Source organism: Bactrocera neohumeralis, chromosome 6, assembly GCF_024586455.1.
Source record: "Bactrocera neohumeralis isolate Rockhampton chromosome 6, APGP_CSIRO_Bneo_wtdbg2-racon-allhic-juicebox.fasta_v2, whole genome shotgun sequence".
In the NCBI taxonomy this organism is placed as follows: domain Eukaryota; kingdom Metazoa; phylum Arthropoda; class Insecta; order Diptera; family Tephritidae; genus Bactrocera; species Bactrocera neohumeralis.
The window spans coordinates 21,814,231-21,839,360 of NC_065923.1; the positions used below are offsets into that span (position 1 = coordinate 21,814,231).

Consider the following 25,130-nt stretch of genomic DNA (forward strand, 5'->3'; position numbering starts at 1 on the left):
AAGCTGCATTTTTTCACTTGCCTATGACACATGGTTTTGAGGAGTATTTCGACATACGAATCATCAGTCATGTTTTCCTTAATTCAATGAATCGGAAAGGCCAAGAAAGGCATTCCGAAACCATGAATCTCGCCTTTCCATGTTTTACCGATTTTGTTGTATACTATACTTCGGCTGATATACGGTATTGGGTGGTCCGTCTTACGTATTGATGTGATTCCGCCATACTTAACAATCTTCGATTCGTCTGACCATAAAATGGTCCGTCATTTTGTCGAAGACCAATTTAAAGGGTCTTTGGCGAATAGTAGTATTTTTTCAACATGCATTTTAGACAATAACGGCACTTTTCTTGGACTGTGAGCACTCATGTCGTGATCGCGCAAACGTCGGCGTACAGTTTCAATACTTGCAGCTACATACATTAAAGGCATCTTTTGACACAAGAATCGATTTCTCTCGCTGACATTACTGGCTTCTTCCTTGGTTGGTGCCTGATAGCGTTATGTACCATTGTGGACGAGCAACCAATAATATTTTGGACTTCGACATAAGTTTTGCCCTCAGAAATCAATTTTTTTATCAGAGTAAGTTAGTCGGATGTTCGAAAATCTTGTTGTTAGTTATATAGGGGCTGGGCCAAGTTGTCGCCCGAATTTATCTATTTTTATCCACAAACATACACTGTTATGAATAAAACACGCTCTCCTATTTTCATTGGGATAACTCACATATTGGCCGATATACATATGTGGCACAAAGTCACCCCGAAGTTTGAAAATCTTTATATTAAATATATGGGGGCTAAGGGAAGTATTGGTCCGATTAAACCCATTTTTGACATACAGGCATATCATTATAAGAGAAGGATTATCACTTAATTTCAGTTATATATAATATATCACACATTGACGGACATTTTCAATCAAAAGTCAATAGGTATTGGAGTCTAAATATTTGATTTATTAATATTTGAACAGTTTTTATTGGATTTAAACAATTTTGGGTTATAAGGTGTGACACACTAAAGACATTATTCGTGCAAAATTTTATCCCGTTATATTGATTGCTTCTTGATTTGTGTACTGGAAACAGAACGAATCAAGTGGAATTTAAAATTTAGCTATATGGGAAGTAGGCGTGGTTGCTGTCCGATTTCGTGACATAAGAATGTAAGAAGAATGTTCTAAATTTTGTCGAAATCGGGTCCCAAGATATGGGATTTCACTAAAAAGGTGGCAGTGCCACACCTATCAGCCAATTTTCGCACTAGCTCGCATAAAGCGCACTCATACCATCTTGGTGGTAAAATTTAATATCTCTGGTCTTTACATTTGGTGTTTGAGATGTGGCAACGCTCGTTTTCCTCATACAGTAGATATCGGTTATATGACGAAACGCTTGTACTCTACTTTAGGTTATATACAAAATTTTCATATTTTAACGCATTATACGTGGTTTTATTATATGATATTGGTTTTTTGAAAACAAATCGTTTATAGGCAAATATCGCATTTATGCAAAAAAAATTTCAGCAAAATTAAATCGTTACTCACAAATTTTAATACTTTTAAGGGGTTAGGTGGGTTTCAGAGGTACAAACAAAAATATATTTTTAGGATTTTTTTAATATATATAGCATATCAAAGGTACATATTTGAGCAATGTCTTCTGAACTTTAGATATAATAATGTTGAAACTTCAGACGTTGAGACCTCATCACCCTGGGTGTCTCATACAAAAAGTGCTCTCGCTGTGGACAGCATAACTTTTTATTGGTTCATCTAAAATTAAAAAACTAAACATATTCCGTAAGTACATACATACATAAATCTCGTTTTTGAACGAAGGAAATAAAAAAATATTAAAATTTTAATTTTTTCTCAGACTTTAAACAAAAAATCTATTTTTTTGGTAAAATTTTCCCCATTTATTGGTTAAAAAAAAATAAGTTGTAATGCAATAAAAACAAGTAAGGAAGGGCTAAGTTCGGGTGTCACCGAACATTTTATACTCTCGCATGATAAAGTGATAATCGAGATTTCATTATCCGTCATTTACATATTTTTAAAAAACCGTATTTGTGTAAAGTTTTATTCCGCTTTCATCATTGGTTCCTAATGTATATATTATACAGAGAAGGCATCAGATGGAATTCAAAACAGCGTTATATTGGAAGAAGGCGTGGTTATTAACCGATTTCACCCATATTTCGTACATGTCATCAGGGTGTTAAGAAAATATTATATGCCAAATTTCATTGAAATCGGTAGAGTAGTTCCCGAGATATGGTTTTTGGTCCATAAGTGGGCGACGCCACGCCCATTTTCAATTTTTAAAAAAAGTTTGGATGCAGCTTTCTTCTGCCATTTCTTCCGTAAAATTTAGTGTTTCTGACGTTTTTTGTTAGTCGGATTAGGACTTACAAACAACCGTTATGTGAACAAAACTATAATACTCTCCTTAGCAACTTTGTTGCGAGAGTATAAAAACTCTCGTTCAATAACTAGACACATTTTAAAGATGTGTGCACAATTCGAACTACATCGGTTCATAACTTTTCGAGAAATCAGGTCCGTCGACTTTAAAAACAGTTCGCACAGTTTCGAGAAAAACGCGTTTAAAGACGGCATACTTAGCCCAGCTAGCCTCGAACGTACAACTTCTTAAGGCTGTATCGCCGAAACTATTACTCGGATCAACTTGAAAATTTAGGACAATATTCTAGAGGTGTTGTAGAACTTAATAAAATACTAAAAAAAATTGATTTTTTGAAATTTTCAAACCCACCTAACACCTTAAGCACACTGAAACACTGAATTTATCCTATCGATTTATCGATTGTCAAACATATGATTTCGTAATACACCCGTTGCAATGTCGCTTCGTGTTCTAACAGCCAAATAAAAAATTGCAGTTTTAAATGATTTAAAAACTACCAAAGATCAAAAAATCATTGCTGCTAAGTACAACTAAGTATTAGTACTACATATATCGCGTATTAAAATCAATGAGAGCAAGATCCGCGCCATAACAAATCCCAATAAGAAACGGGAACCCTATTGTCCTGGTTTACGCAAATTCGTTCTCAAAATGGAATTGTTAGCGGACCTGTGTTGCTTTCTAAAGCACATGAATTTGCATTAAAATTAAATAAAGATTATGTGCCAGACCGTAGTTGGTCGCAGCGTTGGTGCCATGGCGAAAAGCTCTTCTTTATCCAAGAATTACGGAGAAACTGGCGAAAATAACGCAACAAGTCCAGAAGCTTTCATCTCTAACCGTTTGCCTCATATTCTTGACAAATGTTCTCACGATTGCATATTTAATACCGATTAAACTATACTGTCCTACAATCCGTTACCAAATGGAAGCTACAAAGGCCATAATTCAAATGGATTCATAACTCAAAAGCACCGTCTCACATTTGTGTTTCAACAATTTTGTGCGTTGGAACTTTGTTAAGCAGCAAACAATTAGTAATTGTCTCAAAAAGGTTGATTTCATTTTCAAGATGGTACAGGTTAAAAGTAAAATTGTTCATTTCAGGCAGGCATTGACAACATTTAAGTTACAGATGAGATTGCAGCCACTGAAAGCGACAACTATGAATGGCGCACACTTGATAACGAATATGTACATTCAATGCGATAATGAACTTGTCTGCTTTGGAGCCATGTCCGAAGAGTATATTGTTGCGATCGTATTGGCAGTCAATTAAAATTCAATTGAAGATGAGGAAACCTGATACTTGCATTAAACACCGCTCAACGAAAGAAGCCTTGCCAAGTTTAGATTCGATAGATGTCTATTTTTTCCATAACAATATATATCGCTTAGAGCCCTTTGAAGACATTGAAAATCTAATCCAAAAAGTTCTGAAAAACAAAAGTGCCAGAAGAAAATAACAGATTTTTTAAGTAACTCTTGACAATTTTCAAATGAAATGATTTAAATGAATTCAGTCCCCGAGCGCCAAAGTAATCGGAATCGTGCCATAAAAAAGTATGATCACATATATTAAAAGAATGTCTAGCACTACTAAGAATTTTACCGAAACTTTATGTGCAATTCTGATGACTGATATACTTATGGTTACCGAAATTATTCCAAATAAGTCTTTGTAAATTTCGCACGAAGTAAAGAGTCACGAACTGAAAAACTGATCGAGAACCCAGCGATGCACTCACAAATGCGAAACGCCGATTTCGATAAACCCTACGGATGTATAAAAGCACTACGCGCCCAGGGGAACGCATTCAGTTGTGCCAGTGACTTACTATGTGTCAATTTAGTCGACAATTAGTTTTGCAATTCATATTATGTTTTGCATTTGGCCATATTTATGGGCATCAAGTGTCCGGCCGTATTGTTGGCGGAAGTGCGGTAATACATAAGAAATATCCTTATTACGTGCGTCTGCACTATTATGGAAAGTTCATTTGCGGCGGCTCGTTGGTGCGGAACAATGCTGTACTCACGGCAGCACACTGTGTCAAGAGCAAAAATAAGGAGGGGCTGAGCGTACACGCGGACACCATTAATTTTGGTGACACTGGAGTGGAGAGAATGATCAAGCACGCGCTAGTTCCAAAAGGATACGTTGAAGAGACAATACATTATGATGTAGCGGTGTTGATACTCTCTTCTGCTATACCGAGAGCAAATTTATCGGTGATACCATTGTATAAGAGCGCGGTGGCTGTTGGTACGAATTGCCTGGTTATTGGTCATGGGGACACCGAAGAAGACGGCGTCGTCTCACGACAATTGCGAGAGATCCATGTACCTGTCGTGAGTCGGAAAGTTTGTCAGCGCAAATATCGCGGTATCCGCGTTATTACACAGACAATGATGTGCGCTGCGGAAAGGGGGCACAAACACGCACCCTGTCAAGGTGATTCTGGCGGTCCGATGATATGCAATGGTAAACAGGCTGGCATTGTTTCGTGGGGTAAGGGTTGTGCGCGTGTCGAATATCCGGACGTTTACACAGACATCAGCAAGGTGTATAGTTTCATTGAAAAGGCACTTAAAATGTATGCGTAAGCAGGAAGTGGAGCAGAATTGTATGTTTTTGCAATAAGTACTGTTATCTTTGCTTGACTTAATGCCATTACGATTAAAGATATTGTAATTATTTAAATGTAGTAATTATTAAAAATATACAATAATCTATATATTATACATATGTATGCATTATAAATCGTTTAGCATACCGGAAATAAAGCACAAATCAGGTAAGCCTTGACTCCTAACAAAATAAAGGGGATTTTCGAAATTTCGGCTTTTTGGAGCCATTGTTAATTTACATTTTGGCAAACAAGAAACTGATTATGAGGATGTCAATTTATTGGGTTGACTTTAGCCGATATATTAGTCAATTGATGGCCATTATTTATTGAGCATATTCAGGTTTGCACAGTAATACAACACCTCTGAAACGACACAGTGAGCTTAAAATTACGATATCACAGTCGTATGACTGTTTCATGACATGCCGTAGTTCAGAACGTACGCCGTAGTGCGCCTTGTGATGGAGCAAAGGGATTGTTCAGTTATAACTAAATCTTTTGAGCTGGTTCATTGGAAGCAAAGGATGCCTGTACAGCTTAAGGTATCGTGTCAAATAAAAAAGTTTACTATATAAGGATTTGTTCAGTTTGCATGAATGCTGTATGTTACAACGGGTGATCCAAGAAGAGCTATTTCTATCAATAACAGATTAAGCGTGAGTAGTGGCAAGCTGTCATGTTATTTTTGTTCAGTATTATTTTGCATTTCATCATTGAAAGACTTACGCCTGAACAACGTTTAAAAATCGTTCAACTTTATTTCGAAAGTTCACGTTCTGTAAAGAAAGTGTTTCCTACGCTTCGCTCAAATTATGATTATTGTAATCAGCCTACTGATATTCGAAACACCATTACTTATGTAAGTTGACACCCAGCATTCATTATTCGATAATATTCGACTGAATAGACCACGCCCAGCACGCAGTGATGTAAATATAGTAGCCGAAGCTAAGAGTGTACGCGAAAACCGTGGATGATCGATTCGGTGTCGTTCGCAACTATTCGGACTGACGTATGGAACGAGGTGTCGCATTTTACGTCGTGAAAGTCGTTGAGAGTGTACAAACTACAACTTTTGCAAGAATAACGACTTTTCCAAGCGTAATCGCTTTGCTCAAAGATGATCCGTTGTTTTCGAGTCACATTTCATTCAGCGATGAGGCCAATTTCTGGCTCTATGGAAATTTCAATCAGAAAAAAATAACGGTTTGTTTTCGTTTTTAGCATAAAACATTCTCTCTCCTAATTTACGTAATTTCATATAAGGATCGAGTCATGTGAAGAAGTTCACGCAAGATCTGGTTGCCTTTCACTTGGGATTATACAGAGACGATTCTTTTACATGTGGCTCAAGCTCATGACTTCCGGTCTTAGACCAAGTATCCTCTGGGTAGCCAAAGAGCATCAGTTTGAAGGCGGGCTAAACTGAGAAGGCGAATCATACCTCCCCAGGGTGGTGCGATGTTTGTGGGACCCGCCATGTAAAACCGCGCCCCATTGAAAAGCAAACAAACGCCCTTTTAATGACGACCATGGCAAACGTGATAAGGATTACGACTTAAGGGCATGCACCTGGAATGTCCAGTCTCTTGATTGGGAAGGTGCCGCTGCCCAGCTGGTTGATGTCCTCGTTGAGTAAAGGTTGATATCACCGTCGCATAAGAAGTGCGATGGACGGGACAAGGGCTGATACGAGTAGGTCCTTGTGGCATTTACTACAGTGGCCCAGTCATGGCATTCACCCCGCTGGATGAACGTCTGGCCACAATCCGAATCAAAGCGAAATTCTTCAACATATCGCTGATTTGCGCCCACGCCCCGACTGAAGAGAAGGACAATGTGACCAAAGATGCCTTCTATGCGCGCTTAGAGTGCACCTATGAGAGCTGCCCCCACCTTGATGTCAAAATTGGGCTGACGGCTTTAACGCCAGGATTGGTAAAGAAGGTATCTTTGGCACAACAGTCGGTAAACTCAACTTCCACGAGAAAACATCCCCAAATGGGTCGAGGCTGATCGACTTCACCGGGTCCCGAAATATGGTTATATGTAGTGCTAGATTCCAGAAAAATTAACCAAACTACCTGGCTGTCTCCGAATCGAAAAGCCACCAACCAGATCGATCATGTTGTGAAGGCAGAAGACACATCTCCAGTGTTTTAGACGTGCCTACGCTCCGAGGTCCTAACATCGACTCGGACATTTATCTGCTGCAGCCATGATACGCACAATGAAGGTTCGTTGTCGAGAAGCAATCACAACAGACGGCCGAACGACTTTCGACTCAACTTGCACTCAAGATCTCTGAGAGCACTCGTCAACAATTCGGTATAAGGGAATTATGAAACGGCATTTCAAGCTCTGTACGTACAGCTGCAACCGAAACCATTGGTTTTCGGAAAATGCAAACGAACAGCTGGTACGATGAGGAGTGCCGTGTCGCAGCGGAGAGAAAGCGGACTGCCTACCTCGCAACGTTACAATCGACCACAACACTTGCGGGATGGGATATACAGCCAGAGTTGAAGAGGGAAGCGAGACGCATTTGCAGACAAAAAAAGAGAGAGGCCGAAATGCGTGAGTACGAAGAGCTTGAAAAGCTGCCCGACAGGGATAATGCTCGAAAATTCTGCGAAAAGATGCGGCGACTAACCCGGCCGAGCTATTCAATGACGGCGGCGAAGAACTGATTAGGAGCATGCATCAGCTTCTTTGTAAAATATGGTCGAACGAAAGCATGCCCAACATTTCTGCGCCGACTACCATGTGATAAGTCTCCTCAACAAGTTCTATCGAGCGTATTGTACGGAAGATTAAAGCCCACCGTCAAAAAACTGATTGGACCTTATCAGTGTGGCTTTAGACCTGGAAAATATTCACCATGCGCCAATTCTTGGAAAAGACCGGTGAAAAGAGAATCGACACACACCCCTCTTCGTCGATTTCAAAGCTGCTTTCGACAGCACGAAAAGGAGCTGCCTTTATGCCGCAATGTCTGAATTTGGTATCCCCGCAAAACTAATACGGCGTGTAAACTGACGTTGAGCAACACCAAAAGCTCTGTCAAGATCGGGAAAGACCTCTCCGAGCCGTTCGATACCAAACGAGGTTTCAGACAAGGCGACTCCCTTTCGTCTGATTTCTTCAACCTACTTCTGGAGAAAATAATTCGAGCTGCAGAACTAAACAGATCCATCCTCGATAAGAATGTACGGCTGCTAGCATATGCTGATGATATTGATATCATGGGTCTTAACAACCGCGCCGTTAAATCTGCTTCTACAGAATGGATAAGGTAGCGAAGCAAAAGGGTCTGGCGTTAACCGAGGGCAAGACGAAATATCTCCTGTCATCAAACAAACAGTCGTCGCACTCGCGAATAGGCACCCAAGTCACTGTTGACAGTCATAACTTCGAAGTTGTAGATAATTTCGTCTATCTTGGAACCAGCATCAAGACTAACAACAACTTCTCTTGCCAACAGGTGCTACTTCGGACTAAGTAGGCAATTGAGAACTAAAGTCCTCTCTCGACGAACAAAAACAAAACTCTATAAGCAACTTATTATTTCCGTCCTGCTATATGCTATAGAGCCATGGACGATGACGACATCTGATGAGTCGATGTTACGAGTTTTCGAGAGAAAAGTTCTACGAAAGATGTATGATCCTTGCGCGTTGGCCACGACGAATATCGCATTCGATGGAACGATGAGCTGTGTGAGATATATGACGACATTGACATAGTTCAGCGAATTAAAAGACAGCGGCCACGCCGAGGAAGACCTCCACTCCGTTGGAAGGACCAGACGGAGAAGGACTTGGCTTCGCTTGGAATATCCAATTGGCGCCACGTAGCGAAAAGATGAAACGACTGGCGTGCTGTTGTTCACTCGGCTATAATCGGATAAGCGGTGTCTACGCCAATAAAGAAGAAGACGACAAACCGTAGTTGGTTGCAGCGTTGATGCCATGGCGAAATGCTGAAGAAGCTGGCGAAAATAACGCAACAAGTTCAGAATGCTTCATCTCTAACCATTGCCTCATATTCTTGACAAATCTTCTTCCGATTGCATATTTAATGCCGATGAAAATGGAAGCTACAAAGGCAAGCATGCGAATCCAAAGGGATTCAAAACTCAAAAGCACCGTCTCACATTTCTGTTTCTATGCAATGCAACCGGCACGTACAAACGTACATATCGAACATTATTATTGGATTTTTTTGCCACCAGATACATCTGCCCTTATACAGCCACTTGATCAAGGTATCTCATATAAAAATACAATACCGGCAAATCTTTATTAAAAAAACAAATTTGTGCGTTGGAGAAGGGCCTATCTATAATTGAATTCTTTGAAATCACTCACTATTTTGGAGGGTATCAATTATGCAAATCGTGACTGGAACTTTGTTAAGCAGCAAACAATTAGTATTTGTCTCAAAAAGGTAGATTTCATTTTCAAGATGGTACAGGTTAAAAGTAAAATTGTTCATTTCAGGCAGGCATTGACAACATTTAAGTTACAGATGAGATTGCAGCCACTGAAATCGAAAACTATGAATGGCGCACACTTGATAACGAATATGTACATTCAATGCGATAATGAACTTGTCTGCTTTCGAGCCATGTCCGAAGAGGATATTGTTGCGATCGTATTGGCAGTCAATTAAAATTCAATTGAAGATGAGGAAACCTGATACTTGCATTAAACACCGCTCAACGAAAGAGGTCTTGCCAAGTTTAGATTCGATAGATGTCTATTTTTTCCATAACAATATATATCGCTTAGAGCCCTTTGAAGACAAGGAAAATCTAATCCACAAAGTTCTGAAAAACAAAAGTGCCAGAAGAAAATAACAGATTTTTTAAGTAACTCTTGACAATTTTCAAATGAAATGATTTAAATGAATTCAGTCCCCGAGCGCCAAAGTAATCGGAATCGTGCCATAAAAAAGTATGATCACATATATTAAAAGAATGTCTAGCACTACTAAGAATTTTACCGAAACTTTATGTGCAATTCTGATGACTGATATACTTATGGTTACCGAAATTATTCCAAATAAGTCTTTGAAAATTTCGCACGAAATAAAGAGTCACGAACTAAAAAACTGATCGAGAACCCAGCGATGCACTCACAAATGCGAAACGCCGATTTCGATAAACCCTACGGATGTATAAAAGCACTACGCGCCCAGGGGAACGCATTCAGTTGTGCCAGTGACTTACTATGTGTCAATTTAGTCGACAATTAGTTTTGCAATTCATATTATGTTTTGCATTTGGCCATATTTATGGGCATCAAGTGTCCGGGCGTATTGTTGGCGGGAGTGCGGTAACACATAAGAAATATCCTTATTACGTGCGTCTGCACTATTATGGAAAGTTCATTTGCGGCGGCTCGTTGGTGCGGAACAATGCTGTACTCACGGCAGCACACTGTGTGGAGGACCTCAATGTGAAGGCGCTGAGCGTACACGCGGACACCATAAATTTGAGCGACACTGGAGTGGAGAGAGAAATCAAGTACGCGATGGTTTCAAAAGAATACGATGCGGAGACACTAAATTATGATGTAGCGGTGTTGATACTCTCCTCTACCATACCGAGTGCATCGGTGATACCATTGGATAGGAGCGCGGTCGCTGCCGGTACGAATTGCCTGGTTATTGGTCATGGTTACACCAAAGAAGATAGGAAGGTCTTGTCACAACAATTGCAAGAGATCTATGTACCTGTCGTGAGTCGGAAAGATTGTCAGCGCAAATATCGCGGTACCGGCGCTATTACACAATATATGATGTGCGCTTCGGAACCGGGCAAAAAGGATTCGTGTCCGGGTGATTCTGGCGGTCCGATGATATGCAATGGTAAACAGGCTGGCATTGTTTCGTGGGGTGAGGGTTGTGGGCGTGTCGAATATCCGGGCGTTTACACAGACATAAGCAAGGTGTATGGTTTCATTGAATATGCTCTTATGATTGAAAATATTGTATTTATTTAAATGTAGTAATCATTAATACTATACAATAATCTATATGTTATACATATGTATGCATTATAAATCGTTTAGTATGCCAGAATAAATAATAAAGCACTTATCACGTAAGCCTTGACTTCTAACAAAGGAAATGGGATTTTCGAAACTGTCGGCTTTTTGGAGCCATTGTTAATTTGCATTTTCATAGTCAATATGTGGCCATTATTTAATGAGGCAATACAAAGATTCGGAAACGACATGGTACTGGTGGATCGAGTATTCTTGTCCAGTGAGTTTAATGTTACGATATCACAGTCGTATGACTGTTTCATGACGCCAAATGTTTATGAGATGGATCAAAGGGGTTGATCAGTTATAACTAAACTTTTGAGCTGGTTCATTGGAAGCAAAGGTTGCCTGTGCACTGTACAGCTTAAGATATTGTGTCAAAAAAAAAAAAGTTTACTATATAAGGATTTGTTCAGTTTGCATGAATGCTGTATGTTACAACGGGTGATCCAAGTAGAGCTATTTTTATCAATAACAGATTAAGCGTGAGTAGTGGCAAGCTGTCATGTTATTTTTGTTCAGTATTGTTTTGCATTTCATCATTGAAAGACTTACGCCTGAACAACGTTTAAAAATCGTTCAACTTTACTTTGAAAATTCACGTTCTATAAATAATTTGTTTCCCACGCTTCGCTCAAATTATGGTCAATATAATCAGCCTACTGATATTCGAAACACCATCACTTATGTATGTTGAGACCCAGCATTCATAACTAGATAATATTCGTCCGAATAGACCACGTCCAGCACGCAGTGATGTAAATATAGTAGCCGAAGCTAAGAGTGTACGCGAAAACCGTGGAGAGTCGATCAAAAAAACTAAAAAATTTTATTTATTTTTTTTAGAGATTAGAGTTTTTTTGTTATAGTGTTGGGGGAGATCGAGCTATAAATTTTTTTTTTACTAAACTACAAGGTTTCTACCTAGCATATAAACTTCAACATTTTCCCCATCTTTCCCCCTTTTAAAAAAAGCGCATTGAATTAGGTTTGTCACTTGCATAAAATGAATACTGCTTTATTTTTTTTTTTTAATTAAATACTGAAATCCAGCTAAATTATTATCGGAGCCGGTGTGAAAATTGGACTATGAGCGTGGCACCGCCCAGTTTTTGGTGAAATCCAATATCTCAGGACCCGATAGACCGATTTTGACTAAATTTAGTATGTGGCATTTTTTTAAGTGTGAAATGAACGACATCGGGCGACATCGGACTACAATCCCCATATAACAACAATCATATCGGTCATTATGTGAGATATTCAATAGAAATTCGGACAGATGGTATTTCTGCATATCGAAAATGAGTTGAATCGGGGCAATATTTCCCTGAGCCCCCATATACGAGGTATGTCAATTAAGTAATGAGACTGATTCCATAAAAACCGTATATTTGAAAATTATTCTACTACTCTGCCATCCCCTTCAAAGTAGTCCTCTTGGGCAGCTATACAGCGATCCCAGCGCGTTTTCCATGCTTCGTAACAGTTCTGGAACGCTTCGACTGGGATGTCGCGAGTACCCTTGTCACGGCCGCCTGGATGTCCGTAGTCGATTCAAAATGGGTTCCTTTGACCACCGATTTTGTTTTAGGAAACAAAAAAAGTCACAGGGTGACATGTCAGGAGAATAAGGCGGCTGTTGCAACACGGCGATCCCTTTAGAGACCAAATACTGGGACATGCTGAGGGCGGTGTGGCACGGTGCGTTGTCGTGATGAAGGATCCAGCTACGAGCGATGTCTGGGCGTACTCTGTTGACTCGTTTTCGGAATCTTTCGAGTATTTGGCAGTAGTAGACTTGATTCACAGTTCTCCCCGGTAGAACGTATTCTTTGTGGACGATTCCACGGCTATCAAAAAGGCAATAATCATCGTTTTCACCTTCGACTTGCTCATGCGAGCTTTTTTCGGGAGGGGGCGCGCGGAGACAACAATTGTGAGCCTGGCCACGACTAAGAGCACTATCACCATACACTCTTACAATTTTAGCGTACGTTTCTGAAGCTGTTTCGCCCAATCTGGCGCAAAATTTTATCGCGACGCGTTACTCTTGGTTTCGTTTTTCCATTTTCGTGACGAGCACTACAAACACACATCTCCTCAACTTGACGCAGCAGGAGAACTAAACAAGCTAGAGCGATGGTACATATATCAATGGAGAGGGGAGGGATGCCGGAAAAAGAGAAAGGGAATTTCAAGGTCACAGGTTTACCGCAATCGCGGCAATAAAATCAGTCTCATTACTTAATTGTCAAACCTCGTACATACATAATATCAAGTTTTTTTTACGTCGTTTACGTTTAAAGTCGTTGAAAGCATACAAATTACAGCTTTTGCAAAAAGAACGAATTTTCCAAGCGTAATCGCTTTGCTATATGGCCTCTCGTAAAGTTCACAGATGATCCGTTGTTTTCGAGCCACATTTTGTTTAGCGATGAGGGCCATTCCTGACTCAATGGGTATGAGAACATGCGTAATTGCCGCATTTGGGACAAAGAGCAAAATGAAGGGATTCTAGATGTGCCATTTCATCCAGAAAAAAACAACGGTTTGTTTTGGTTTTTAGCTTAAAACATTCTCTCTGCTAATTTACTTAATTTAATATTAGGTTTATTATATAATATTTGAACAGTTGCTTCCTATGTACTTCCAGTAGGTGATTACTTCCGCACTTAACGTAATTTAAGGAAACTTTGGACGCTAGTCAGTCACAGTCAACGCAAAGCACTACAATGTCGCACACGCACTTGAAGTTAGTAATTTCTGCTTTCATGTTTCTGTGGCTATGCCACAGAACAACATTAGCAGCTAAGGCTAGTCTTCGGATAACTGGTGGTCGAACTACGACCATTGCAAGGGCACCTTATATGGTGCAAATCCGTTACAATGGTAAATTCGAGTGTGGTGGCACTTTGATATCGACAACTCACGTCCTGACAGCTGCACATTGTATCAAAGGCAAGAGACGCGCTGGCTTCATCATACATGCAAATACCACTAGGTTATCGCAGGCGGGCATAAGACGCCGTGTCTCAAGAGCGTTCGTGCCGCGTAGATTTACGACAGCAACTAAAAGAATGGACGTGGCTGTATTGAAGTTAGCCGCAGCTATCAATGGCACCTATGCACAACCGATTGGCCTGTGCAATACTCGATTGACTGCTGGACTTAGAATGACAATCTTAGGCTGGGGAACGACTTCGGAAAGTAGTAGTCGTGCATCGAATGTTTTGCGTAGAGTAAATGTACCAGTTATACGAAAAGCGAAATGCCGAAGACAATATAGGAATATTCAAACTCTGACAAGGACCATGTTTTGTGCTGGCGTTCCTGGGACCAAAGACTCATGCTCGGGTGATTCTGGTGGCCCGGCAGTACACAATGGACGTGTGTGCGGCATTGTCTCGTTTGGTTATGGCTGTGCACGTCCAAACTATCCTGGTGTCTATACGAGTGTACCGATGGTGCGGAGATTTATAAACCGTGCATTGGCACAATAATGTCAATATCTATTGTAATTTGTTTTGTTTACCGCAATAAATATTTACCCGAATACTTAGTTGGAAAAAGTTAATAAGCTTATGTTTTATTTGCTGTTTACAGTGTCTGCTTTGCTGAGGAATTACAGTTGTAGTGTTGTTTAAGCATGAAGTTCAGGGTCAAGTATAATATCAAGTACAAAGGGTGCTCTACTTGAGTAAAAAAGCATTATAGCAGATGAATTTTATGATTTTTTTGTTTTTGGAAATAAAGCTAGTCTTTCTATATTGAATTAAGTATTTAGCTGTATGTCTGTCCGTCTGTTTGTATACTCTATACTATAGCATATTGCTGTCATAGGAACTGAACGATGAAATTAAAGTTCTTGTATGGAAAACTTGTTGACATACATAATTTGACGAAATATCTTCACGAAATGTTGAATATGAATTATTGACCAAAATTTTGTTCAGCAATGAGGTCTATTCCTGGTTCAATGGGTATGTAAACACGCGTAATTGCCGCATTTGGGACGAAGAGCAATCTGAAAAGATTACAGAGCTGCCATTTCATTTAGAAAAAACAGCGTTTTGGTGTGGTTTGGGGGACGGTGGAATCATCGGTCCATATTTCTTTAAAAATTATGTCCGTGAGAACGTTACTGTCAAGCTCGTGATCTCGGTGACATTTGGTTTTAACAAAGCGGCGCAACTTTCCACACATCGCATCAATCAATAGATTTATTGAGACAACAATTCGGTGAGCACATAATTTCACATTTTGGTTCGGTCGATTGGCCACCAAGATCGTGTGATATCACATCGTTAGACGTTTTCCTGTGGGGATATGTAAAGTCTAAAGTCTATGCGGACAATCTCGCTTCGATTCAGGCCTTAGAGGTTTTTGAAATAACAGTTTTCGTTCTTGGGTATATCGTTTCTAAACACTATTAACAAGAGTTCGTACAGAGCCATCATCTTCAATACTCTAAAGCAGTGGTCGGCAAACTTACACGTTCAAACAATTTATATATAAAATTTTAATTCTGATTTTACTATTGTTAAGTAAATTTTCAATTATAAATCCGAAATTTTTGAAAAATTTTTAATTCCAATTTCGGGAATTAATGTCGAAAATTCGGTACCTGCTGTTGTTAACACTTATTTATTTAAATTTTCGAATATGATAGCAGTTAATGCAGCCGCTGAACGAACAGAAGATAATTTATAAAGAGAAACCCCCTTTTATTTGTAGAAATATGTATGTATAAATATGCCGCAATACACAATTTAAATTGGTATAATTTTATAAACTCGCTAAGTAAATATATTTAATTTGGTTCGATTGCTCAACACGTGTCTCTAATTGCATTACAATACAAAGGATCGGAAAACTTCCATTCATAAAAATCACGAAAGAATACTTTGCTGTTATTATACGCATATTCAATGGAACTTGCTTTTAAAGTGTAATTTGCAGGCTATTTACTAGCAGCCAACGACCGAATACAAATTTCAACACGGATTTGAAAAATGTATTTCGCGCTGCATAGACGTTTTCCGCATATTGAAGGATTTATTCTGGTATTTTTGCAAATTATTTCAAACAGTGCAGCGCACACATTCTCCACACTATTGGATGGTAAGATAGTGGGTGGCCAGCCAACTACAATCGGTGAGGTGCCATATTTGCTGAATTTGCGGCGTAGTGGTCAATTCATATGCGGCAGTTCGCTCGTAACGCAACGCTGTGTACTCACCGCGGCGCACTGTGTGAAAAATGTGCCAGCGGCGGATTTAACGGTGTACGCAGGCGCCAGCCGACTATCCGAAATGGGTGTGATGCGTCAGGTGGAGCAGCACTTTGTATCGCCATTCTACTCAACCTCAACACTAGATATGGATGTGGCTATATTGAAATTGAACGAGCCGTTGAGTGGACCAAACATTTCCACAATTGGTTTGTGTAATAAACAGCCTGCCAGCGAGGAGTTTGTGAAAATAAGTGGTTGGGGTATAACCAGTGAATACAACAATCAACCACCGGATCAAGTGCGTACGACATTTGTACGTGTTGTTGCCAAGAGTGATTGCATGCAGGCATATTTAGGTAAGGCTTTGTTAACCAGTACGATGTTCTGTGCCACCATACCGGGTGAACGGGATTCATGCTCTGGTGATTCTGGTGGACCGGTCGTTTATGATGGGCGAGTATGTGGTATTGTTTCGTGGGGTTTCGGTTGTGCACGCAAAGAGTATCCTGGTGTATATACCAATGTGGCTAGTCGACGTGTAAACGCTTTTGTGAAACAACTGTTAATGCAACACTGCCAATAATGGAAGTTTTGAAATATAATATTTGTACGAACATATTGATGTATCTACGTGTTTTACCGAATAAAATTTATTTGCAATATTACCAAACATTTGTGATTTTGTCGACATGGTTTTCTAAGGTTCCGGCGAACCAAAGCGTATATTCGTTAACTATGGATATTATTGGAGATAGAGAATATAAATAATTTCCAAATACATATGTACCTGTTGTTCAAATTTATATGATTTTAAACTAGTCACAGCTGTTGCAATACATTCAAATGTAGCAAAATTTTAGCTACTTACATACAGATGTCGCGGCTGTTATTATATTTTGTTCCTACGGAGCGCTTGTTACCGGTTGCAACTCACATAATCATTTGCACTGCGAATATTTCAGACAAAATTACTCATTTTAATCATATTTTGTAGTATTAATTAGGCTTTTGCCATTGTTAACAGTTTTGCAGTACATACTTTTATTATTCACATGTTTTCGCGAGCAATCGGGAGCCATCGGCAATTGTGTAAATGACGCCCAATTTTTTCATGGACAACATTTGCTAAACACTGATTACCGCTATTTTTGACTGATTTTTAAATGAAATCACAAAATTGCAGATTAAACAAAATACTAAATTTAACAACACATTTGTATTGTATAATCAACAATTTAACACTCACGGCTCCGAAACATAATCGGAACTGTTCAAATGGCGGCGGAAGTTTGACATAACAGAGGGTTGCCTTTGCGGTGTAAAGTTGTTCATAAAGGATAATAATAATAAGCTTTATAATTATAGTATAATATTTTTAACGGAATACATTTTTAATTACATGGTTGTATGTATATTCTATACACACATACTTTTATTTTAAAATATTATAAATATATAATATGTGTATATATGTAAATATGTAAATACACATGTGTACATATATTTATATTTTCGATTGCTTTGACTGTTTGTCTTGGTCTTTTAGTGTATTTAAGAATTTTTTCAGCATTAGCATACAATTTGAAAAATTGTTTTCAATTTAACGAATTATTTAACAAATATTTTAAATATTAATTTTAATATTTAAAGTACGCTTCTGCTTCAAGATTATAATAATTTATTTCAAAGGAGATGCAACTCTAACTACAGTTAGCTATGGCTACCTTGCATTTGCTGCTGTCAGTTTCCGTTGGCGCGAGTGAAAACGTTTAGCCGCTTTTTTGACAATTTGTAAAATTTTGTTAATTTCTGTTAAATGTTATTTTAAGTGCGGTTTGTTTCTAAATGTATCGATAATATTGAGTGATTTGCATTGAAAGCAAATATATAATAAGTCCGGGCGTTTTTTGTGTGTGTGTATGAAAGCAATATTGCTGAGTGATGATCGGTGAAACAAGTGAGCAAAAGAAAAGTGGTGTGGTGTATGTGAAAAAATATAAAAAATATGTTATAATTATTGATGTGTTACGTAATATAGCATATAGGATAAGCAAACAATGTGAAAATAATTACAGGTGAGTGCATTTAATTTAATAAGTAACTACATTAAGATTCGAAACTGCTGATCGCTTGCTTAGTGCTATGTACATATGTATGTACAAAGTGGAACAAAAAATCATACTAGGTTGGAATTCATTTGAAACAGAATTTAATAAAATGAAAGGAAACATAATTTACGGGCGATCTGAGGCCGGGCTGCGGAAGCGAATAAGGTTGGTTGACTTTTCAAAAATTATCTACCGTGGTCTATGAACTTCCGTTCCCACGACAGTCGGGTCTATGTAACCGGAACTGATTCGGATTTTTACCCGGTCAAGGTCTGTCAACTTGACAGAGTTCTGCCGCTACAACCAACAACAACTTCAGGGCTATTTTATTTGATTTCCCAAATTTAATTTTTGTTTGAGTCACCGTCGCTGTAGTATATGAATCTACTATTACACGAGCTCAGCTGGTTCAAAAAGCTGTTGCTATTAGTTCTTTTCGCTATTTGGACATGCGTACAATTATTTTCCAAATTTAATTTTTACTTGAATTGTCATCGAGATAGTATATGAAGCGATTATTACACGAGCTCAGCTGTTTCAAAAAGTTGTTGCTAAAATTTCTTTCACTATTTGGACATGCGTAGGTAAATCAATAGTTTTTTTTTCGTTGTTTGAGCAAGCGAGGGTAATTAAATATTTGAGGTACAGACTTGTACAACAATATTTTAATATTAAAAAGGGCTTTGTTATTTATAACAAGCAAATATGTAACTTAATATTTTATTACATAAGGAATATTTTATTTAACTATTTTTGTTTTCAACGTTTACTTAAAGAGTAATGAATGAAAAAGTACCAGACATATACTTGTATGTATATGCATGTACATATGTATAATATTTATCAACAAACAAATATGTTACCACCAAATAAATGAAAAATATAAAAATATCTTATTTAAATTGTTTTTACAACGTTCTAAGGAATTATTTAATTGGAGTAAATAGTAGATATTGTCTAGCAAATATTTAGCTGATATCTTTTTTAATTCAAAAAGAGCTTTGCATTGTCAAAAACAGTCGTTTGATTGCTAAACTTTTTAGCTTAAAACATTCGCTTTCTTAATTTGCGTAATTTAATATAAACGTAGCTTTTAGTATAGATTATTTGAACAGTTGCTTCCTACTTCCAGTAGGCGATTATTTCCGCACCTAACGCAATTTAAGGAAACTTCGGACACTTATCAGTCACAGTCAAAGCAAAGCACTACAATGTCGCACACGCACTTGAAATTAGTAATTTCTGCTTTCATGTTTCTGTGGCTATGCCACAGAACAACATTAGCAGCTGATGCTACTCTTAAGATTGTTGGTGGTCAAACTACGACCATTGCAAAGGCACCATACATGGTGCAAATCCGTTACAATGGTAAATTCGAGTGTGGTGGCGCTTTGATATCGACAACTCACGTCCTGACAGCTGCACATTGTATCAAAGGCAAGAGGCGCGCTGGCTTCATCATACATGCAAATACCACTAGGTTATCACAGGCGGGCATAAGACGCCGCGTCTCAAGAGCGTTCGTACCGCGTAGATTTACGACAGCAACTAAAAGAATGGATGTGGCTGTATTGAAGTTAGCCGCAGCTATCAATGGCACCTATGCACAACCGATTGGCCTGTGCAATACTACATTGACTGCTGGACTTAGATTGACAGTCTTAGGCTGGGGAACGACTTCGGAAAGTAGTAGTACTGCATCGAATGTTTTGCGTAGAGCAAATGTACCAGTTATACGAAAAGCGAAATGCCGAAAAGAATATAGCGGTATTCAAACTCTGACAAGGACCATGTTTTGTGCTGGTGTACCTGGGACCAAAGACTCATGCTCGGGTGATTCTGGTGGCCCGGCAGTACACAATGGACGTGTGTGCGGCATTGTCTCGTTTGGTTATGGCTGTGCACGTCCAAACTATCCTGGTGTCTATACGAGTGTACCGATGGTGCGAAGATTTATAAACCGTGCATTGGCACAATAATGTCAATATCTATTGTAATTTGTTTTGTTTACCGCAATAAATATTTACCCGAATTCTTAGTTGGAAAAAGTTAATAAATTTATGTTTTACTTGTTATTTACAATGACTGTTTTCTTAAAGAATCACAGCTGTAGTTTTGTTAAAGTATGAAGTTCAGGGTCAAATATAATATCAAAGTGTGCTCTAGTTGATGAGTAAAAAAACATTAAATTAAAAGTTGAGTTGAGTTACGCTTTTGTGTAAAATTTGAGTCCAACGAATTTTTTATCTTTAGAAAGCGGATGAATTTTAAGATTTTTTTTTCATATTTGTAAATAAAGTTAGTTTTATAAAAAGCTTTCTTTGTTGATTTGCCGTGAATACTTAATTTTTCGGTTGTGAATACCCATAATACAAGACTTCCGAGTGGAAGTTGTGGTTTAAAGTATTTTTATATTTGAACAGGGTATATTCAGTTTTCCACGAAGTGAATAATACACGGAAGGAAATGACAAATGCTCTATAAAAATTTATATAAAAGATCAGTGTGACAATCTGAGTCGATTTAGCCACGCATGTCGGTCCGTCTGTTTGTATACCATTTGTGGAACCTAGTCTCTCAGAGCTAAAACTTTACAGATGACGTTTTCTTAACGAGAAGCTGTTCATTTGTCGAAACCTTCGATACCGGAGTACTGCTGCCATAGAAAGTGAAGAATGAAATTTAAGTTCTTGTATGGAAAACTTTTTTAATTGACGTGATATCTTCACGAAATTGTCGGTATGAATAATTGTCCCAAGCAACTATAATTTCAAGGCAACGCTACAATCTCCGTACAAATATTTTGGATCAGACTACTCTAACATTTAGCTGCTATTTAAACTGAACGATCGAAATCAATTTCTTGTATGGAGAATTTTGTTATTTGTGATGGGTTAACGTTACTGGTTTTGTTTTTCGAATCAGTTTACTAACGCGAATCTTTCTTAGGTTTAATACTAAGACTTTTAAGTAATTTTTACTATATAGTTTGCAATTTTTTGTTTTGAATTAAATATTTAAATGTTGTATATCAAAAATAGATTTCATTATACTCTCTTTTCATCATCACCATTCATCACTTACCTTGATTACGCAAACTATTCGGCACGCTTATGTTGAGACTGACATTTTGCAGGAAAACATTATACGGATTATTTATCGTCGTCGCTATCGGATAGTATTCGTTCACTAGCATTTGCGTTTCTTTGCCTAGATTGCATTGCGTATTCAAATGGAATCTAAAAACAAATTGCAAGCCATTTAGAAAAAAATAAATACGGAAAATTACAATTTTCCGGCTTGTAATGCAACTTACGTGGGAGTAATATAACACACTTGATTAATTTCAATATTATCATCCAGATCTCTGCTACGACTGTAATGACGAAATGGATGGCGTGCAAAAAATGCTGATTTTGTTAAATGTACAGTCAATTTTTCCGAACCCATTTGTGCTTCAATGCGTGCCACACGCAATTGCGTGTTTTCCAAAAATTGATACGCCTCGGTATAGAAATGCACTTGATAGTACAGATGCGGTTCTAGTTTCAAGTTCGGATCGAAGTGTTGTATTGCAATTTCCGGTTGTTGTTGTTGCTGTTCGTTATGCTTTTCATTTGCATGCATTTCGCTCAAACTCTGGAATGATTTACATTTACTAGCTGGCAATCGGTAAAAGTGTGTGCCATCTGTCAGTATGATGACACAGTGACGTATTTTAATAGGTACATCGGTGAGCAGCCTAAATGGAGTAAATTGTTTGGCATTAAATTTATTTTATTCATTTTTTTTTTTATTATAATTTCACAAACTTACTTAATAATTAGTTGCACGTTGATGGTATCGTCATTCTTCAACTCCAAATGATTGAAAGTGGCATACATTTCTATAAGCTTGGTGAGCTTATCCATATCTATTGTAATGGGCGACTTTGCCAATGCGAAAGCATTGTCCCAACGCTCTATAATTTCAGGTGCGCTTTGACCTTGCGAGATGGGCGCTGCGCCCTACACAAAAATAAACAAAAACAAAAAAGAAACGTTAACTTGCACCCAAGCAATAATACCATACATCAATATATAAAATTTTTCATACAAGAACTTTTTTAATTTGTATGGCAATAATTTATTCAATAATCCATGCGAAATTCCTTGAAGACATTACAAAACAAAAAAGTTTTCCATACAAACACTTGATTTTGATCGTACAGTTTGTATGGCAGCTATACGCTATAGTAGACCGTTATGAAAAATTTTAATGGATATAATAGCATTGTCTTTGGCAATAATCCTTACTAAATTTCGTGAAGATTTCTCGTGAAACAAAAATTTTTTCCATACAAGAACTTGATTTCAATCGCTCGGTTTGTATGACAGTTACATGCTATAGTGGTCCGATATCGGCGGTTCCGACAATTGAACAGCTTCTTGGGGAGAAAAAGACATGCTCAAAATTTCAGATCGATATCTCAAGAATTGAGGGATTAGTTCGCGTATATACAGGCGGACGTACAAGCGGACATGGGTAGATAGATAGATTGATAGTTAGTACTGAGGTATTGCACTGCGACCTATGGTCTATTGTGCTCTCTCCTCTATCACATATGGTCACCAAGGTCCAGCATCCTGAATAATTCCAGGAGCCTGCTGGGACATGGTTGAATCCACTCAGCGAGTCACGCTGAACATTTCTATATGTATATATTATAGGGTGCCCGACATTTTGCTTCTTTGCGTTGCAAACTTCGTGCAAGCTTAATATAAAATTATTTTCGAAAATATTCTCATTTAATTTACAATATGAATACGCACTTGAAAAACTTTCCACAGATTCTCCAGCACAACTATGCGCTCGCTTTGTTCGCAATTAACGCGCAGCGCTAAAGCTTCAATACTGCAAGCTATAAAGTCGGTTATGGAAGCTGTTAAGAAGGCGCAACGCAATGTCTTCAACAAAACATCTGAGAATATAGAGGACCACTGTTCGCGCCGATAATCTGTCAGCATGACTGAGTAAAGCCTGCAAATACACTCATGAAATTATCTCGTAGGTGTTCAATTATTTGAATTTTGCAGTACTAACGTTAATGCATTGGCATGATCGCCACTTTTGTAATACTCTTCGGCCATCTCAATTGCGAGTTTGTTACGAAAGCGTGGACATTTGTAAATTTTGAATTGTGCACGTGCTAAGCTAAGTAAATTTATTATTGCGTTCTGTAATTATAAAGAACTGTTGTTATTTGTTCGTATTTTTTGCATATCCAAGCTTATTGTGCTCACCGAGTGGTTGAAAGATTTTTCGTTCTCACGTATAAGCAGGTTCGTTTGTTGCTCTGAGATGGGGTCGCCAGTTTTGACCGCACGTATGCCAAAGAATTCCGTGTATAACGCTAGCGAGTTATTATTTTGTACGCCGGTTGGTGTGTTAGGATCAGTGGGGCTTAGTAACATAGCTAAAAGAAATTTAATGAAATTTTCGGAGTTCAATTTATGAAATACGCTTATTCACCGCTACTTTCAAGAAATGCTTCTTTGCGTTTTTTGGTATATTCCGCCGCTTTATTGTAGTAAATGCCAGGATTTTGAGTTTGCAACGCAGGTAAACCATTTTTGATCGCCTCGCAAAACAGTTCCGCAAATACGCTATGTCTAAAAGGGAGAAATGAAAATGAAATTAGTGAAAATGAAAGGGAGAAATGAAATTAGGCCCTTAAAATATTATATATTATATATTTTTATTGCTTCTAAAATAAGTCGACTTACTGCGTACTGAGCCAGGCATAGTGTTCGAATATTAAGTCCTTAAAGCCTATACGATTTCTATATTTCTCTATATGACTTATAAAATGATTGATTGCATCACGCGGCACCTTCAGCTTAAACATTAACCGACATAGTTTATAATTCAGGAACCCGGCTATAGTTTTCATTTCAAGGCAATTAGTGTCGGTTATACGTATCTCATCGAGCGTAGCGTAAGCCTGAGTATAATGCCTGAAATATATTTATAATTAGTAATTGAGTTTCTTTTAAAATAATTATTATTTCGAGTATATACAGACGGATAGACATGACCAAATCGACTTTGCTCAACAAGCTGAAGATTTATATAAATATTTTTTTTTTAGTTTCTTCTCGGTGTTAGTTACTTCTTAGTTTAGCTCATAAAAAAAATTAGTACTTATGTAATAAAAAACGCTTACTTCAGTGCGGTGCTAAAATCCTGTCTTATTTCCGCAACAAACCCTAATTTGAACTGATGACGAATCTTAAGTGTTGTGTGCGCCACAGTTAAATGATCACGATGACCACGCACACGCTTAGACATAAGCGCATAGTAGGATTGAGCCATGTCTAGGAACGCAGATTCCAGGCGTAGTGTGTAACCTGCACAAAATAGAGAATATTTGTTTAAATTGAACACATTTAGTCTTTTGCTTTACGCACCCATTAAATGCTCCGTATGCGGCAGGATAAATAACATTTTGCTATTGATACCGCAAGCTGTGGTTAAACTGGCGGCACGTTCAGAAGCTAATAAATCTTCACCCGGCGGCAGCGGTGAAGACTTTTGTAATAACACCAGACATAAGCGCGTATTTCGTTCCTATATTACATACATATTGAATTTAGTACTATTCAATAATCACTGAAAA

At 38.1% G+C, this 25,130-nt stretch overlaps 4 protein-coding genes across 8 annotated transcripts in view; 3 read left to right on the forward strand and 1 right to left on the reverse strand.

Annotated features, from left to right (window-relative positions):
• Positions 1–25,130, reverse strand: part of LOC126763609 (trafficking protein particle complex subunit 11) — a 46,228-nt gene that overhangs the window by 20,305 nt on the left and 793 nt on the right. The window contains exons 3-12 of one of the 2 annotated variants that reach the window (XM_050481270.1): positions 24,922–25,081; positions 24,678–24,861; positions 24,238–24,468; positions 23,990–24,123; positions 23,755–23,927; positions 23,555–23,688; positions 23,284–23,491; positions 22,289–22,479; positions 21,789–22,214; positions 21,557–21,711 (exon numbers count right to left, since the gene is read on the reverse strand). In XM_050481270.1, the coding sequence (XP_050337227.1) occupies positions 21,557–21,711; positions 21,789–22,214; positions 22,289–22,479; positions 23,284–23,491; positions 23,555–23,688; positions 23,755–23,927; positions 23,990–24,123; positions 24,238–24,468; positions 24,678–24,861; positions 24,922–25,081 (1,996 nt within the window). Of the gene's footprint in view, positions 1–21,556; positions 21,712–21,788; positions 22,215–22,288; positions 22,480–23,283; positions 23,492–23,554; positions 23,689–23,754; positions 23,928–23,983; positions 24,124–24,237; positions 24,469–24,677; positions 24,862–24,921; positions 25,082–25,130 lie in introns of both variants that reach the window. The other variant, XM_050481269.1, reaches the window with a different exon arrangement.
• On the forward strand, positions 4,128–11,145 carry LOC126763611 (trypsin alpha-3-like). 3 transcript variants are annotated; one of them, XM_050481272.1, is made up of 2 exons: positions 4,128–4,789; positions 10,815–11,145. In XM_050481272.1, the coding sequence occupies exons 1-2, from the start codon at positions 4,282–4,284 to the stop codon at positions 11,081–11,083; spliced, it is 777 nt and encodes a 258-aa protein (XP_050337229.1). In that variant the 5' UTR covers positions 4,128–4,281; the 3' UTR covers positions 11,084–11,145. The 3 variants fall into 3 exon arrangements, with proteins under 3 accessions (XP_050337229.1, XP_050337230.1, XP_050337231.1); XM_050481273.1 differs by having other exon boundaries at positions 4,128–4,755; positions 10,781–11,145; XM_050481274.1 differs by lacking the exon at positions 4,128–4,789 and having other exon boundaries at positions 10,282–11,145.
• Positions 12,095–20,497, forward strand: LOC126763613 (seminase-like). Of its 2 annotated transcripts, XM_050481276.1 has the most exons (2): positions 12,095–14,132; positions 19,953–20,497. In XM_050481276.1, the coding sequence occupies exons 1-2, from the start codon at positions 13,864–13,866 to the stop codon at positions 20,449–20,451; spliced, it is 768 nt and encodes a 255-aa protein (XP_050337233.1). In that variant the 5' UTR covers positions 12,095–13,863; the 3' UTR covers positions 20,452–20,497. The 2 variants fall into 2 exon arrangements, with proteins under 2 accessions (XP_050337233.1, XP_050337232.1); XM_050481275.1 differs by lacking the exon at positions 12,095–14,132 and having other exon boundaries at positions 19,680–20,497.
• LOC126763610 (trypsin beta-like) lies at positions 16,103–17,037 on the forward strand. The gene has a single exon (XM_050481271.1). The coding sequence runs from the start codon at positions 16,144–16,146 to the stop codon at positions 16,945–16,947; it is 804 nt and encodes a 267-aa protein (XP_050337228.1). The 5' UTR covers positions 16,103–16,143; the 3' UTR covers positions 16,948–17,037.

What these genes read in the sequence shown, in the direction of transcription:
- LOC126763611 (XM_050481272.1), top strand. Translation starts at nt 4,282, where the DNA reads ATGTGTCAATTTAGTCGACAATTAGTTTTGCAATTCATATTATGTTTT. An exon ending in ATTGCGAGAGATCCATGTAC is followed by an intron (nt 4,790 to 10,814) that starts CTGTCGTGAGTC and finishes AGATCTATGTAC; the next exon opens with CTGTCGTGAGTCGGAAAGAT.
- LOC126763613 (XM_050481276.1), top strand. Translation starts at nt 13,864, where the DNA reads ATGTCGCACACGCACTTGAAGTTAGTAATTTCTGCTTTCATGTTTCTG. An exon ending in ATACATGCAAATACCACTAG is followed by an intron (nt 14,133 to 19,952) that starts GTTATCGCAGGC and finishes AAATACCACTAG; the next exon opens with GTTATCACAGGCGGGCATAA.
- LOC126763610 (XM_050481271.1), top strand. Translation starts at nt 16,144, where the DNA reads ATGTATTTCGCGCTGCATAGACGTTTTCCGCATATTGAAGGATTTATT.